The sequence below is a fragment of the Cyprinus carpio genome, chromosome A6, assembly GCF_018340385.1.
Source record: "Cyprinus carpio isolate SPL01 chromosome A6, ASM1834038v1, whole genome shotgun sequence".
In the NCBI taxonomy this organism is placed as follows: Eukaryota; Metazoa; Chordata; class Actinopteri; order Cypriniformes; family Cyprinidae; genus Cyprinus; species Cyprinus carpio.
This window is the reverse complement of record NC_056577.1, coordinates 12848444-12866851: the sequence shown is the minus strand read 5'-3', so window position 1 is coordinate 12866851 and position 18408 is coordinate 12848444. Positions and strand designations below refer to the sequence as shown.

Here is an 18408-nt window from a genome sequence, read left to right as displayed (position 1 = left end):
AATCGAACATGTATTTTGACAAGCAAAATACAGCTTCTAATGTAAAAACAGGAAAGTGGGAGTGCTGTACATGGTCAAATACATATCCAATCACCTTACCTCATCTTTTGCGGTCAGAACTCACTGAATCCACACAAGTAGCATGCATGTGATAGGTTGCATGCTAAATATGCTGCTTTAGCAAATCGTGCTGCTGTTGCAATGTATCTTTTGAGATCAACACACACACCCAGAGCAGAGGGCAGCCATTTATGTTGCGGCACCTGGGGAGCAGTTGGGGGTTTGGTACCTTGCTCAAGGACACCGAAGTCGTGGTATTGCCGGCCTGAGACTCAAACCCACAACCTTAGGGTTAGGAGTCAAACTCTCTAACCAATAGGCCACGACTTCCCTTTGTTTTGTTTTTTTTGTTTTTTTTTAGACAATTGCTTCTTTAAAATATACCGAACAGACTGACCCTCTCAGGGTTTTTCCTATATTGAAAATTTTTGGTGGCCGCCAAAACGATATTTTGTCCCGCCAAAGCCTTATTTGACCGCTGGGTGTAAATTGCAGTCAAAAAAAAAAAGTTGCCTTATCTTCTCTTACAACTTGTGACAAGCATTCCGCACATGCAGCTGACATAACTTTAAATAAATGCCAAAAAAAAAAAGAAATCTATCCAGTTATGAAGTGTTTTTTGTGTGTGTGTGTGTGTTGACAAATCTTTTGCGATGTCCTAACAGCCAGGATTCCCACACAACACGTCCGCTAAAGTCCGATTCGCGACCTAATGACTCCTTTGAGCCGATTCATTATAATGAATGGTTAAAGCAATTGGTCTGCCCGTCATTGTCTGAATCGGTGTATAACAAATCATTACTTAGAAGAACATACACATCTGAAATGAGAAAGTAAGTGTGCTTACCCCATTTATCAAGAGTGTTTAGTAAAATTTAGCCTTAATAATCCACAGTATGTATAGGCCTCTGCCAATGTGTAGTAAATTACCTATAAAATCATTTAAAGTTAGACTGGAGTAAGATGAAACTAGATCAAAGCACAAAGGAAGCTGTTGCTAGCTAGCTGCTAATTTTATAAAAAAAAATTATGGTAAAAAATTACACTACTACACCTTTTAACGCTACGTTTTTAATGCTACTTTTTAATTGATATGATTATACTAAAATAATTATCAGGTCTATCAAAAAAGGATTTTCTTTCAAAACTATGAAAGCCAGTCGTGGAAAAATCACAGCTTTTTTTGCAAAGAGGGCAAAAAAAGGATGACAGTGAGAGTGACAGGTAATATCTGTGTCTGATAATTGCATAATTTGTAAATAGAGAAATTGCGATAGCTTTGACATTTCAAATATACTTCGGTATCGATGATGTTTACATGTAAAATAAGTTGTAATCGCTTTCTTTTACTATCTAGCCTGACAGTGATGGTTTTTAATGAATAAATAGGATAAGAAAAAATCACCAACTGTTTCTTTGTATTTATTTTACAAAGAACCTTTTCGGCATGACATGCCATATTAAATTTTTGGTTAAATTTAACATTTATTGTCAATATTGGGCTTGTGGATCATGTGGGTACTAGGGTACTCTTTGCTGTGTGTGGATGACCATGTCGGTCAGCCACCACGAAGACCAATTTTGACCCAGGAAAAACCCTGCCTCTGAACCTCTCCAAACACCCACCCCACCCACCCCCCAGCAGTCCCCCAAGTCCAGACCACCTTAACAAATAAAATTGCAATCAAAAACAAAATTGCCTGCAAAAGTTGGAAGAAAAAACTATTTAAAATATAAATAACTAAATTCAATAATAAAACAATAATTTAAAAGTAATAAAATAAACAAATACAAAATATAGATAGTCTACAATATGACAAATTAGGGTAAATGAAGTAGCGCACAGATCATGTTGAAAATTCAAATTATACCCCAAATTAAATTCTACCATTGTTGCAAAGTATCTTTAAAGTAGATTTTCACTTAATAGCAAGAAGAGCAAATCTTCACACGGACTGAGATCGATCTAAACTCTGTTCGATACAGACACTCTGTGCATGTTATTGTTTTCATGTTTAAGATACAAGCAAGAATGCAACTTTTCCTGAATGTCCAAACTACAGCATTTGCTTTACTGAATGAATGACGCAACGCCTGGCTCATTAAGACACTGACTCAAATCTCAAATCCTAAGGTAATCCACATCACATCTTTTTGGGGTGAATTATCTTATTCCTCTCATCGAGAAGCAAACAGTAAAATAAAAAAAACTTGAAGAACAGTCTCGCTGTGTCTTCTGTTGTGTGGGCGTATTCAAGCCGCGTGCTTCAGTGAAACATTATCATCGGGCATTAACATTGGGCGTGGTCACATTAGAAGATAATGGAGACGTGAAAGACGGACATCGCGTTGTTTTCATATTGATTACTTTATCACAGAATATTTGTTTTCGGCAGCACCTGTTTAGTTTAAAAGTAGACATGTCAAGCTTTCTACAGATATCTCTCATGTCTCTTCGTTGAGTATTCACTGAGTTACAGTTCATTTTAATGACGCGTTTGTAAATGAAGATCACCGCAGACAAAGGCTGCAGACAGCACTCCTTGTTATCTTTATTTTATAAACGCACAAAGTTTTGTTGTTATTATGTCTGTATACAAAAAAAAGTAGACCCTTTACAGATTCAATTGATGTATTGCTCTTATCTGTACGATCAAAACTAAAAGTGTAATTTAAGTTCTTTTCGGGGTTATCAGGACAAAATGCCTCATAACGCGTATACGTGTTAATCGATTCCAGGGGTTAAAGACATTACAAATGTATCTGTAGAAAGTGAAATGTCTACTTTCAAATGAACCAGTTCAAATGTAAAAAAAAAAAAAATATTCTCAGATTGTATTCCTTATGAAACATGCATACAGGTACATCACTACTGCGGAGATGAGTCAGTGTTGCCGACTTCATCCCTGAAAACAAAGAAAGTACTTGTTCATCAGTGAATTATTAAAATGTTAATGCAGCCTCCATACTGTTTAAGTCAAATTTTAGTTGACTAAATGTCTGAGCATTTTACTCTAGTTTTAGTTAATGAAAACCTTTAGTCACCTTTTCGTCATGCTTTATAATAGGTAAACTGATATATATTTTTTATTACTCAATTATAATTGAAAGGATTGTTGTCATTTGAGAATTTTATTTTTGTCTTTCAGGTCTTGCACTTTCACCAATGAGCACAAATCACTAGAATGTGGACTCATAGCCTACACATGGTTTATTTTACCTTTAGTGTACTGATTTATTATAGGATATTTAATAAAGTAATATCAAAGACTTAGATATGCATTCCCTCTGTCTACTTTATGAAAACTAGCAAAAACAAACCAAAAATATTTAGTAAAATTCCTAAAAGTAATTCCAGAATTCCAAAATAATTGAGTAATACTAAGTTTACTTATTCAACATCCACAATCACAAACATATGTAATTTTTTAACGGAGAAGCTCTGATTTCTGGTTTTGAACTCTTGATATCTGGCAACTGCACACATGAAAGCTTGTTTAGTAGAGGCATGTACAGCAATGCGCAATAATATTTTGTCTCCTTTTTAAAAAAAAATAAATTTTGGTATAGTTTTTATTTTTTTAAATGCATTTTAGCTCGTATTTTATCGTCAATGATATTCCATGTTGATATAATCACGGTTATTTATTGCCCTTAATTGTTGTCTCTTCTAAGTTATGGGAAAAAAAAAACTTGTCAACACACATTTTTTGTTAAAGGGGTCATATCATGTTTCTAAAAAGAACGTGATTTTGTGTATTTGGTGTAATGAAATGTGTTTGTGGTATAAGGTTCAAAAAACATTGTTCCACATAATGTACATTATTGTTTCTCCTCTATGCCCCGCCTTTCTTTAACAAGTCATTTTTTACAAAGCTCATCGGTCTGAAAAGAGAGGTGTGCTTTGATTGGCCAGCTATCTAGTGCTTTGTGATTGGCCGAATGCCTCAAGCTTGTGAGGGAAATGTTACGCCGCTTGCCATACTTTGATGCATGTCCTGGTCAGAACACCAGCACAACAAGACAAAAACAACAAAACCCATTACAAACGAGTCATTTGTTGCATCCAGTGGGGATATAATTACGGATTATAATGTCTTATACTGTCTTTTTACGTGTTGCGTTGCATCACATCATGCCACGTAAACATAAAACAATGTCTGCATTTGTGATTGGAGAAACAATCAAGAAGCGCTACTCAACTGCTCAAATCTCGCATTTGAATCATCAGTGGCAAATCTTTTACATATGTAAACATACTTTACAGACTGTGAGTCAGAACAGTCGGCATTGTAGTCTACTCTCCCAGGATCAGGAAACAGTCCTCCATAAAATGTGCTGCACACATTTGAATATTTGGGTTGAATTGTTCTGGAACAGTGTTGTAAATACAACTTAACCACTGATTTCTAGTCGTGTCTTCTTTTGGAAGGCCAAACAAAGTATTCAAGAAACAGCGTCTCCACAACATGTCACCGGTGGCAACAGCGAGAATCAAAGTTACGCCACCTTTCTTTGCGTGAACATTTGGGTGGCATTATGCAAATCTTCCCACATAATGACAGACATGTGGAGGTATGTTTAAACAAGGTGTTTTAGGAGGGCGTGAACTAGTCTTAACTTTTATAAATATCTTGTTGGGTTTGAGACTCTAGTCTTTGCAACTTTAGGGATCTTATCTATTCACAAACAAGTTGTAACACTCCAAAGAGAAAGCAAAATTTGAAATAGCATCATATGACCCCTTTGACGAAATGAATACTACTTACAACTTGTTGTCTGATTTCTCTAGGAAAGAGCTGTTTTGATCAGGTGGATTGACATTTAAACTGCAAAATCAATGTGGCCACTTGCATTTTTAACCACCTCCAAATGTTGAAATGGACTATAAAAAAAATAATAAAAAAAATTACAACATTTCAAATGAATTGTCTGAAAATGATGTTAATACCAAGTGTAACATTTGAACATTAGTATCTAAGATATTTTTTTCTGACTTTTCATTTCAGGTTTCAGCTGATGTTCTCAGAGTGCTGTCAGCTACTGACTCTGAGCCAGTGGTGCTGTTTTGTTGTGGGGCTGTCAGGTTCCTGGACTCACTACTTGCTTCCCCACAACAGCCCATAGAGGATGTTTTGACAGAGGATGAGATTATCAGGTCAGAGATCACAGACTTCTGACTATAACATCCCCTTAAAGCAGGGCTTTATATGATTAAATAGAGTTCTAAAAATTTTCTGCCTGGGGTTTTCAGTTGGTGAGTTATAGCCTGTAAATGGTTTTTTTTTCTGATGGGGCTGCAAACAGCAGGCACAAAACTAAGGTGCTCTGATCAGGATTTTTTTGGAGACGATCATCAATCACAAGAAGCTGTATCTGCCAGGTCTGGGTAAAAAAATGATTTCTCGATTTTAATCTATTCTCATTTTTACGAAATATTGATTCATAAATCTCAAGAATCGATTAGTCAAGCCTGTTTTCAGATAATGAACAGAACATTGTAGCGTGCCTCCCATCCGATAAATTGCAATAAGTTTTGGGATTTGTTACTTTTGATATGAAACAAAATCTCCGATTTCAAATTGTCCATGTTATTACAATATTCAAATTTTCAATGGCATTTTGGCGCTGTTTGATGTGGAGTGACAGATCGCTGTAGCGCCTCAATTAGAAGCGGCAGTACAAACTGATCATCTCCACTTTAATAGCAGTTACAGCATGAAATAAACATGAACGAATACCTGAAGGTATGTTAAAAGAAAGAGAAGGCTACAACTTACTGAAATCTGTGTCCCGTCTCAAACACTGAAAGATGAAAATAGCTTGTGAACAATGTAAAGTAATGTTTGTGTAATTATTGAAAAGAATTAAGTGGCTTTTGGATTATTTGTCGTATTTTAAAATTTTCTCTAGAGAGGAGCATTTTGCTAAATATGCACCATATAACACATTCATTATAATTTTTACTGTTCTTCAATATTTAATTTGTTTGAATAAATCCATTAAGTTTTTGTGACATCCACCACTTAAAAGTTCATATTTCAAAAAACGAATTGGAGTAGAAATATTAGGGCTGGGCGGTATATCTAGTTTGCACGATATATCGATGTCTTCTTTATAAGCAATTCGATATGAGGCAATACCGTTTATATCGATATACAGTAGTTTGATATGAGCGCATCTGAAAATATAGTGGAGGACACAGACTGAGCTGCTGCGAAGAAAGTGCATAATCCAATTTGTTCTAAACATGTGACCAGCTTCATATTAAGGCCTTTAAATACTGGTAAGACAGTTTATAGTTTTGTTTCACATGTTAGTCTAAGCGGACAGAGACACTAGGCTACTCGCCCTGTTTAATGTGTTTGAGATGTGCTGTCTTCCTGAATGCATAACTTACATTTCACAGGTATATTCTCCATCTGGAAATGTTAGAAAGCCATGGAAACATTTCCATTTTTCTGTCCGAAGTGCATGAGCCTTCTGCTTCGGGATTCTCTGCTGAACTTCACACTTCAGTGAATGAGCACCGCTGTGCGCATGCATGCCTAACAGAGCGAGCTCAATTAAATAGGAGTGCAATAATTCTGACTAAAATATACATTTCCCTGAAATATTTGTAGTTGGACAAAATGTGACATGTAGAATTTTAAACCTGCAAATCAGTCTATTTTATGATAGCACTGACTGTAAATTGACTGTAATGGGGTAATCAAAATAGCCTAATACAACCGTGCTTTTGTTGTCATTTATTTTCATTTTTAGTTTAGTGAATTTAACTTCCACTTTAAAAACCTTATTTTTGTATTTGGATTGCAATGTTAGTTAAACTGACTAAATGGCTAAGTAAAACAACACTAACATTATAATATAAAATTGTAACATACTTAAAAACCAGTGAGTTAATTTCAAAACGTGGGATAGTCTTAGGCTACAGTCTATGCATCAAAAATTAAAAGACCTTTACACAAAAGCTCTTACTGCATGCTATTGTTAATAATGCTGATCATAATGCTGCGTTCACGCCAAACGCGAATAGAGCGTCTGGCGCGAATGATTTCAATGTTAAGTCAATGTAAAGACGCGTTTACGCGTGTCTGGAGGTCTCGTGGCACAAATGAGGCGTTTAGCGCGGCGCGAATGACGCGAATTCGCGTCTGACGCCCGAGTTGAAAAATTTGAACTTCGGCGTCAATTCGCGCCGCGTTAACCAGTCAGGAACCTGCTCAGGAGTCACTCAGTCAACATGGAGGAATGACTGATATTGTCAGTGAGCAGTCACCCGGAGCTATATGACACAAGTTAATATTTCTATAGAGACAGAATAAAAAGGACCTCGCTTGGAAGAGTGTGTTGTAAATACACATTTAACTTTTGAGTCACATACACGTGTGTATGTTGCGTTCGTGTGCATTAAAGGGATACTCCACCCCAAATTGAAAATATTGTCATTAATCACTTATCCCCATTTCGTTCCAAACCCGTAAAAGCTCCGTTCATCTTCAGAACACAATTTAAGATATTTTGGATGAAAACCTGGAGGCTTGAGACTGTCCCATAGACTGCCAAATAAATAACAGTGTCAAGGTCCATAAAAGGTATGAAAGTCGTTGTCAGAATAGTTCATCTGCCATCAGACGTGCAATCTGGGTTATATGTAGGGTTGGGCGATGTCCCTTAAATTGGCAGTTGACGATGTTTACAGTAAAACATCGGGATGGACGATGATATCGCCTGGGGGGGGGGGGGGGGGGGGGCTTGGGGGTTAATTTTTCGTTATTATATAATTATTATTCTTTATTTATTTTACTTTATTACTTTATTTATTTTATTTCCCAACTAATGACTCATCCGCGATTTCCAATAGGTTGCACGTAAGGGGGAAGAAAAGTAGCGTCCTTACACTTAAGAAGAGTTGTGCACTTTTTAATATATTTTTAATATATCTGTAGTGTTAAGGGATTTTATAGGACACATGATGTGACGTTGCCCCCTTGTGGTTAGGTGGGGGAAGTGGTAAACCAGGTACTTCAATAAAGTCATGCTTAGAGAGCACACGTTGGACACATATCTCTGTGTTTATTAGTTAAGTTAGTCCCACTTAACTCTACAATATCTTTTTACATAAATATTTTTTTTATTAAAAACTATAATTTCGTCATCCGGGCTTTCCAATAGGTTGCACGTGAGGGAAAAAAAAGTAGCGTCCTTCCACTTAAAGAGTTTATACAATGGCGTTGGTATTGGTTGCTAAAAAGGGTACTACTTCGCCTATATGGCAATTTTTTGGATTTAGACCTGATGAGAGTGGGCAGCCAAGGGACCTGACTGAAGCTGTGTGCAAGATCTGCTCATGTGTGATCCGCGCAAAAGATGGGCAGACGACCAGTCTTCATGACCACTTGCGTGTTCGCCATCCAGCGAACGAAAACGAACGAAAAAAGGTTTCCGTTCATGGCCAGATTAGCACGGAAATATCTGTGCATATGTGCTATCAGAGCGGGTCTTCAGCACAGCGGGGAGTGTAGTTACTCCAATTCGAAGCTTATTAAAACCAGACAAAGTGAACATGTTGGTATTTCTGGCCAGAAACATCGAAATTTAAACATGGTCTATGTATGTAAATCCCGCGTTTCGGTCTGAGTGTTGTTCCCGTTTTCTTGTTCTTTGTTGTTCTTCTGTGTTTTAATAAATTTGTGTTATCTGAATTACCTTCATTCTTTCATTTGATTTGACATTATGGCCAAGGAAAATTGTCTTTAAAGGTATTTATTAACCAGACAAAAGTTAATTGACGTTCGCTGAATTCTGGGTTTAAACTGCCGCTTCAGTGCAGTAAAGCCACACATCTATGTAACAATGAGCACGATCTCCCGAGACACTACAATAGGATACAAATAATTCATTAATAAGGCCTGTTTTCTTGTACAAAATTAATCATTTAAAATAAATGTACAGTGTTTAACATGAAAAAAAAAGACAAGATTCTAACAATGTCAAGATCAAATGCCTCACACCGTATTTTCACATACCAACACACGTCACGTCTCTGGCATAGACTACAGTGAGTATTTAAAATAGCATATATGCATTAGTAATATTCTCAATTTAATTTACAGAGCAATTCCTGCAAAGATTTTAGATTAACTATAGTCTATAGAAGAGACTAGGATTAGTGTGTGTATTTTTTTTACAGTCTATGGTCTCGACTCGCAGCGGGGCGGGGGCGTGGCATCACGATGGTGTCTCTCCATCGTGATGTCAGTCAGCCATCACGATGGACGATGATATCGTCCATCGGCACAACCCTAGTTATATGAAGCAACGGGAACACTTTTTGTAAGCAAAGAAAAAAAAATAACGACTTAACGACTCTCCTCTGTGTCTCTCCATATCACCGTATGCTGTGTGTGCTCTTCTGTGTCATCCGCGCCACAAGGATGCGCTGTTTCTACGTGTATTTAACTTTGATTTGAAATAAAACAGTGCATCCTTGTGGCTTTATGTTTGGGTTGAGTTGTTAGGCCTAATTGTAATCTTATAATGTAAAAGTGCTCCCTATAGTTTTAAGCATAAGCTGAGGTAGATTTGCACCACTAAGAAAATTGAAACTATAACTGAATGTATTTCAAGAAAGAGCAACTTGTTCAGTAAACCATTAAAAAAAAAAATTAGTTTTTCCCCCTGCTGTACCGAAATCATACCGAACCGTGACGTTAAAACCGAGGTACGTACCGAACAGTCATATTTGTGTACCATTACACCCCTAATTAGAATTATTTATTTTTAATTTGTGTTCTGTTCTGATAGTTAAATTTAAAGGATATGTTGTAAAGTGAGGGGAACTAAAAAATGTCCTTTTTCGTAGGCTACATTATAACATTAGGCCTGCCGTAATTATTTCTTAATGTAATAAAATTATTTTTTTTTCTCTCAAAAACGTTTTCTAAAAACATGCAGCAAACGAAAATAGGCAATTTTTGCAACTGCATAGGCCTAAAGAGTATTACATACAATATAATGTTTTTGTTTCATCTCAGGAGAGATGAGGTGCTTCTGAGAGAGAGACAAAAAAGAAACTGGCGAAAGAGACGCGCATCTGCCAAAGAGACAAAAACTTTTGTTCTTAAATCTACAGCCTATGCTGCTTTGTACTATTTTCAGTTTTAATGGTACGCAGCAATGCTGCAGTCGTTTTGGCAATACAAATGTAAAAATATATTACAGTAATAAGAAACTGTTCCGAGACTTCACGTAGGCCTAATTATTTTTAGTTTCATTATCGGGCAATTCTAGCGTAACTGATGTGACATTCGCAGTCAAAACCTGAAATATAAATTCTCACAGAATGTATTCATTACCAATATATTGAACCATTTCTTTGTGTTTTTCTAAATCCAAAATACAACATTTTGTAGACTTTCTGTGGTTTACAATGCACAAAACCAGAAGCAATAATATCTGCAGAATGGAGAAGGGTTGACCATTCTCAAACCGTAAAATATCTATTTTATTTAAATTTCCTTTTTTGTATTTCAGAGTAAAAATCAATGTTAAGGCATCTCTCCGTTACAGACAGTTCTGAAAGTAGAATTTATAAATGCATATAAAATGCTTTAAAAACTTTAACAGAGATTTCAAGGGGGTATTTAATAGGTCTGCCCCCACATAAGTTTTTTTCTAGTTACTAGTAGTCATTAATTTAAGTCATTATTCAACTAATTGCATGTTTATATTAAATTAACACAGTCTAATCCATAATGAGCTTTAGCTAATATATTCCGTGCTCAAACACACACATTAAGTTTGCCACAAAGCACAGGCAGAAGTAGCCTAATAATGAAAAAGGAGACATTTTAATTATTTATTAATAAACTAATGTTTTCTTGTCGGCTGCAAGATGAAATTCACGGTGTTGTCGACTCTCATCTCCACAGGATGCGCATAATCAGGGAGTATTTGCTTTCGTTTTGAATTGGTTCATTTAAAAGTAGACCTTTCAAGTATTCTGTATATATTTCTCATGTATGTAAGGCACCCCAGTTTTAAGTTATTTCATTATCAGGAAAAAAAAATCGCCTGTCTTGCATGCACATCAATAATTTCACAAACGCTTGAATATGAATAGTGAAAGCACTTTTCTTTTAGGTTAAAGTATGGGATCTGCATTAAAAATAAATCTTCACAAGTCTACAACCGAGACAGATGCAGTTATAACCTGTAAATTAAAGACTATTTGACTTTTTATAAATCTTTTACATTAAATAAAGATACAAATCAAGTTATGTATTATTGTACAAATAATTATAAAATGCTATAGACTGCAAATAAGATTGCAGTTTCACATTTTGCATATTCATTACAAAGTTTATTATTTTTACATGCAATGATATAAAATAAAACCAAAAAAGATTTTTGAAGAAAAAATATGTAGACACATAAGAATAAATGTTGTATTTGGCCTAATTAATGGGAGCGAATTTATTCAGTGCCTCATGTTTTACTAAATTAATGGAAATAATTTTAATCAGTGTATTTTAATCAGTGTACAGACAGATATCTTTTCCCCAAGTAGTTATCTACCAAAATAAAGGACAGGTGACGAATAATAAAGTATGTGCGTGTTTTATTCTGTTTTATTCATTCTAAGAAACAAACATGACTTAAGTAAGCTATTAAAGTATAATCTGTGAATATTAAATATTTTAACTACAGTGTTTTTCTTTCATTTTCCTCTGAGTGCAGCCATCAAATGTAACACAAGCGAGGCAAAGCTGACGGCTATTTGCGAAAATGTGCTTTGATGCATTTGTTTGATAACTTGTGGTTAAAGCGCCACTCAGCGGTCAAAAGCTGCAAATGCACTTTGCAGACGCGACTGCGCTCACGGTGGTAGAAAGCACACTCTGGTTGGCCACCTACTGTAAATTGGATTAGAATAGAATTGATTTTAAACACTGGCAATATTTAAAGAAATGCAAATTATAAACTTGCAAAAAATGTGACACTGCCGAATGTGCAAGTGACAATTCCAAAACCATTTGCACATTTTAAGAGGGGAAGAGAAGAGCGCATGATGATTCAGTCACACTGTTTGTGAAATTACATCTCACAGAAAGTTTTCAAATTACTTTTTTAATAAAGAAATATGAATTGTATCTCTACCTCATCTTCAGCATTATAATTATTTCACCCGCGCAGACAGAGATTGAGACGGTGCCGCTGCATATGCCAAACTTCTCACGATAGGCATGAGATCCACCTTTATAGAGACTGCTGATCAAACTTTCCAAAGTGATTATTGGTAGGGTTGCATGATAAATCACATGCGATTATGAACACGATATTGCTTAGCTTGTCAGTGAACTATGACTCTGTGTAGTAAATGCTGCTCCATCTGAACGCACGTAATGAAGATTTACTACTAATCACAGAACCGGCTTTACTGACGAGATCCGCATGACAATCGCATGCGATTTATCATGCAGCCCTAATTACTGGCCAGTAGTGATTGGTAGCCATTTGGATTAAAATGTATACTAACTGGATTGTTGGATTGTAACCGTGTTTGTCCTGTTTTCCACAGCAGTGTTGTTGAGAATGTCAGTGTTGTTACATCTGGCTTCAGACTAGAGGTCGAACCGATATATCGGTCGGCCGATATATTGGGCCGATATTTGTCATTTTTTAATATATTGGCATCGGCCGATATCCGTGTTTAGTAGCGCCGATTTAAATTCAGGCATTTCGGCGGGCAGCACCGTGTTATTGGTGCGGTGGAAAGTGCTACTGCCACATGTGAAGGACCCCAAGCCAAAACTTTTGGAAAATTCAACAACAGTCCTGGGAGATAAAGGAAGTCAAGTCATCTTTATTTATATAGCGCTTTAAACAAAAAAGATTGCGTCAAAGCAACTGAACAACATTATTTAGGAAAACAGTGTGTCAATGCAAAATGACAGTTAAAAGGCAGTTCATCATTGAATTCAGTGATGTCATCATGCAGCTCAGTTCAGTTTAAATAGTATCTGTGCAATAATTTGCAATCAAGTCAACGATATCGCTGTAAATGAAGTGTCCCCAACTAAGCAAGCCAGAGGCGACAGCGGCAAGGAACCAAAACTCCATCAGTGACAGAATGGAGAAAAAAACCTTGGGAGAACCAGGCTCAGTTGGGGGGCCAGTTCTCCTCTGGCCAGATGAAACCAGCAGTTCAATTCCAGGCTGCAGCAAAGTCAGATTGTGCAGATCTGTCTCTGGGGCTCTAGTTGTCCTGGTCTCCGCTGTCTTTCAGGGCTGTAGAGGTCCTTTCTAGGTGCTGATCCACCATCTGGGCTGGATACAGACTGGATCCGGGTGACTGCAGTGACCCTCTGACTTGGATACAGACTGGATCTGGTGGCTACGGTGACCTCGGAATAAGAGAGAAACAGACTGAGCGTAGATGCCATTCTTCTAACGATGTAGCAAGTACATCGGGTGTTATGGGAAGTGTTTCCGGTTCCGGTTTACCTAATTAATGCAGCCTAAAAATCCTTTAACGGATTTGGATATTAGAAGTGTATTAGTATGTTATGTGTAAGCCAGGTTAAAGAGATGGGTCTTTAATCTAGATTTAAACTGCAAGAGTGTGTCTGCCTCCCGAACAATGTTAGGTAGGTTATTCCAGAGTTTGGGCGCTAAATAGGAAAAGGATCTGCCACCCTCAGTTGACTTTGATATTCTAGGTATTATCAAATTGCCAGAGTTTTGAGAACGGAGCGGACGTGGAGGACTATAATGTAACAAGAGCTCGTTCAAATACTGAGGTGCTAAACCATTCAGGGCTTTATAAGTAATAAGCAAGATTTTAAAATCTATACGGTGTTTGATAGGGAGCCAGTGCAGTGTTGACAGGACCAGGCTAATATGATAATACTTCCTGGTTCTAGTAAAAACTCTAGCTGCTGCATTTTGGACTAACTGGAGTTTGTTTACTAAGCGTGCAGAACAACCACCCAATAGAGCATTACAATAGTCTAACCTTGAGGGCATAAACACATGGATTAACATTTCTGCATTTGACATTGAGAGCATAGGCCGTAATTTAGATATATTTTTGAGATGGAAAAATGCAGTTTTACAAATGCTAGAAACGTGGCTTTCTAAGGAAAGGTTGCTTTCAAATAGCACACCTAGGTTCCTAACTGATGACGAAGAATTGACAGGAGCCATCAAGGCTTAGACAGTGTTCTAGGTCATTACATGCAGAGCTTTTAGGCCCTATAATTAACACCTCTGTTTTTTTAGAATTTAGCAGTAAGAAATTACTCGTCATCCAGTTTTTTATATCGACTATGCATTCCGTTAGTTTTTCAAATTGGTATGTTTCGCCGGGCCGCAAAGAAATATAGAGCTGAGTATCATCAGCATAACAGTGAAAGCTAACACTGTGTTTCCTGATGATATATCCCAAGGGTAACATGTAAAGCATGAAGAGTAACGGCCCTAGTACTGAGCCTTGCGGTACTCCATACTGCACTTGTGAACCATATGATACCTCTTCATTCAGTGCTACGAATTGATGGCGGTCATAAGTACGATTTAAACCATGCTAATGCACTTCCATTAATGCCAACAAAGTGTTCTAGTCTATGCAAAAGAATAGTGTGGTCAATAGTGTCGAACGCAGCACTAAGATCCAATAGCACTAATAGAGAGATACAACCACGATCAGATGATAAGAGCAGGTCATTTGTAACTCTAAGGAGAGCAGTCTCAGTACTATGATACGGTCTAAATCCTGACTGTAAATCCTCACAGATGCCATTTTTCTCTAAGAAGGAATATAAATGTGAGGATACTACCTTTTCTAGTATCTGGACAGAAGAAGGGAGATTCGAGATCGGTCTATAATTAACTAGTTCTTTGGGGTCAGGTTGTGGTTTTTTTGATGAGAGGCTTAATAACAGCCAGTTTGAAGGTTTTGGGGACATACCCTAATAACAATGAGGAATTAATAATAGTCAGAAGAGGATCTATGACTTCTGGAAGCACCTCTTTTAGGAGCTTAGATGGAATAGAGTCTAACATACATGTTGTTGGTTTAGATGATTTAACAAGTTTATACAATTCTTCCTCTCCTATAGTAGAGAATGAGTGGAACTGTTCCTCAGGGGATCTATAGTGCACTGTCTGATGTGATACTGTAGCTGATGGCTGCATGGTTACAATTTTATCTCTAATAGTATCGACTTTAGAAGAAAAGTAGTTCATAAAGTCATTACTGCTGTGATGTTGAGAAATGTCAACACTTGTTGATGCTTTATTTTTCGTAGTCAGAGAATTTCACTCTGTAAATGGGGTGGAGAAGGTGGCAGCTCTCACAAACACTGCAGCGTGATTGAGGGCTACGTTACTCCACCTGGCTCACAGACAGCACCGTGCTCGGAGAGACAGCTGTCCTGCAGCAGTCCAGAACGGTGAATGACATTTGTTTCGGAAGCATGGTTTGATGCAGACAATAGCCAGGTTTCCATCCAACTCATTTGCATTTAGGGATGTCAATATTTGATCATTTCCATGATCGATCGTCGTTTAAATTAACGATCAATTAATAACCTTAATGCTGCAAAATGCATCTGCAGTGGTATTATTATTGTGCAAAAGCCACTCGGGAAAAAAGCTTTCTCACCCGAATTAAAGGGGTTTTAGTCTGAATAAAATGCTAGTAGCAGGACTGTAAAATGAATAGATGTGATTATGATCATTTGATAAAATGAAGAGAGCGCGCCATAGGTTTGAGATCATTTTACTTAGTTGACTGTTTCCCATCAAGGAGACCACTGAATGCGCCTCTTTAAATGGTTTCGTGGTGCTCATTGTTGTATTTTAAAACGCAGTTGCAATGTTTTCAAATGACACTATAGTATTTAAAATAAAATTATCCCAAACGTAACTGTGGCGCTTGTGGCTGTGCTGCACAGTCAGTGAACCGCTTTTTTCACATTAAACATTTTTTGCGAGTATTATGACCAGTACTTTATTTGATCCTGTTCTGCAAAATGTTCGATTTTAAATTTTTGCGTTCCGGTAGGCATATTTGTTTTTAAAAAAATCCGGTATTTACAGTGCATTAGATCTTGACAGTGCGTGCAGACGAGGACGAGCGAGCGCGGCTTTGGCTAGATGTATTTGGAGGTTATTACTCGCGTCTCGTTCTGCACATATCCAAATGTTTCCATATTCGCAATGTATCTGAATGTTAAACTATTATTATTATTATTATTATTATTATTTTTTTTATGTAAACTAGACGGAAAAGATCATCCTCTTCACGTGAGCAAAAACGTCCTTGGCATAACAGCAGAGTGGACCGGTATACTACGGTCTATTTAAACTGACCAGTGTAGCCTTTTATATGTTTGGTTGACTGTACTTTATTTTAATAATAAACAGACTGCGATGTAAGTTTGAAATTAGAATGCACTTTAGATGTTCTGTGTCATTTATACCAAACACAAATGTTGCTGGTTGCTAGTGTGTTTGCAGCACTACTATTTATTTTTTATAGATTTTATTTTTTATTTTTCAGTTTAATTGATTTTTATTTATAAAATTGTATTTTATTTAAATGTATATTTAAGTTTACATTTATGTTCCAACAAACTTGAATAATTCTACTTGATAAATGCTCTAAAACTTTTATGTAAATTATTGACTTTTTATATAATATATTACCTGTTTTATATATTTAATACTTGGTCAGTTTATTGATTTGTTTGGTTAACTTTGGATAATTTTTTTTATTTTTAATACTGTGCAGTTCACAAAATTAAGATTCGAGAGATGGTTCAAGTCAGTGCTCAATAAATGATAAGTGTAGAAATGTTGTGCATCCACTTATTAGTGTGACCTTTTAGCATGCAAATGAAGGGGAAAACTTCAAGATATCGGCCCAAAAAACAGCAGCACATATCGGCCATCGGCTGACCCTGACCTCTAAGCATCAGCATCAGCTATAGAAAAACCCATATCGGTCGATCTCTACTTTAAACTAGTCTAAATCACTGAGACATTTGTGGTTTGTATCAGAACTCTTTGCTAAACTTGAACGCTATTCACTGGATCTCACAGTGCTGTTTAGTGGACTTGAGATGGTCAGTGAGTAAATGTATTTGGTTTAATCGCACTGTGCTGTCTTTTGGGCTGAGCTGTTAAATGGTATGTGTGGCACCTTTAAAAAAAAAAAAAAATTAGTGCTTCGTTCTGCTTTTGGTGAGTTTTCTGTTTAATCTTTCCCATATGCAACAGAAATGGCAACATGAATGTGCAGCATTATTTGCTTAGTGCATAAACATTATATCAGACATTTCGCAATCTTTTGTTATAATTTTATCAAGGAAAATTGTCATATCAAAAATCAATGGTGTTTAGACCTTATCCTCAGAACAAACAACAAAACAATAGAAGGCAAATGGAAATATGATCCAGGCTAAACAGACACTGAGACTTTTTATCCACCATCTGTACTTGAAACTAAATTTCCACATTACTGTTCTTGTAGTTCTTTTAGTAGAGTATTTCTATCAATTGTGATTTAGCACTGCTCTTTTTGCACAGTAGAATCTGATGGTTTGAGAAATCCTTGTGATTACTGGTGATCATAGTGCAGGTACAGGTGCTGGTCATATAATTAGAATATCATCAAAAAGTTGATTTATTTCACTAATTCCATTCAAAAAGTGAGACTTGTATATTATATTCATTCATTGCACACAGACTGATATATTTCAAATGTTTATTTCTTTTAATTTTGATGATTATAACTGACAACTAAGGAAAATCCCAAATTCAGTATCTCAGAAAATTAGAATATTACTTAAGACCAATACAAAGAAAGGATTTTTAGAAATCTCGGCCAACTGAAAAGTATGAGCATGTACAGCACTCGATACTTAGTTGGGGCTCCTTTTGCCTGAATTACTGCAGCAATGGGGCGTGGCATGGAGCCGATCAATCTGTGGCACTGCTCAGCTGTTATGAGAGCCCAGGTTGCTCTGATAGTGGCCTTCAGCTCTTCTGCATTCTTGGGTCTGGCATATTGCATCTTCCTCTTCACAATACCCCATAGATTTTCTATGGGGTTAAGGTCAGGTGAGTTTGCTGGCCAATTAAGAACAGGGAGACCATGGTCCTTAAACCAGGTACTGGTAGCTTTGGCACTGTGTGCAGGTGCCAAGTCCTGTTGAAAAATGAAATCTGCATCTCCATAAAGTTGGTCAGCAGCAGGAAGCAGGAAGTGCTCTAAAACGCAGTGGACCAATACCAGCAGATGACATGGCACCCCAAACCATCACTGACTGTGGA

The 18408-nt window shown here is 36.8% G+C and overlaps 1 protein-coding gene across 2 annotated transcripts in view; it reads left to right on the top strand.

The window, feature by feature from the left end:
• nol11 (nucleolar protein 11) overlaps positions 1-18408 on the top strand; it is a 57535-nt gene that overhangs the window by 19861 nt on the left and 19266 nt on the right. For both annotated transcript variants that reach the window (XM_042758103.1, XM_042758102.1), the window contains exon 4: positions 5070-5218. In XM_042758103.1, coding sequence (XP_042614037.1) covers positions 5070-5218 — 149 coding nt within the window. The remainder of the gene's footprint in view (positions 1-5069; positions 5219-18408) is intronic.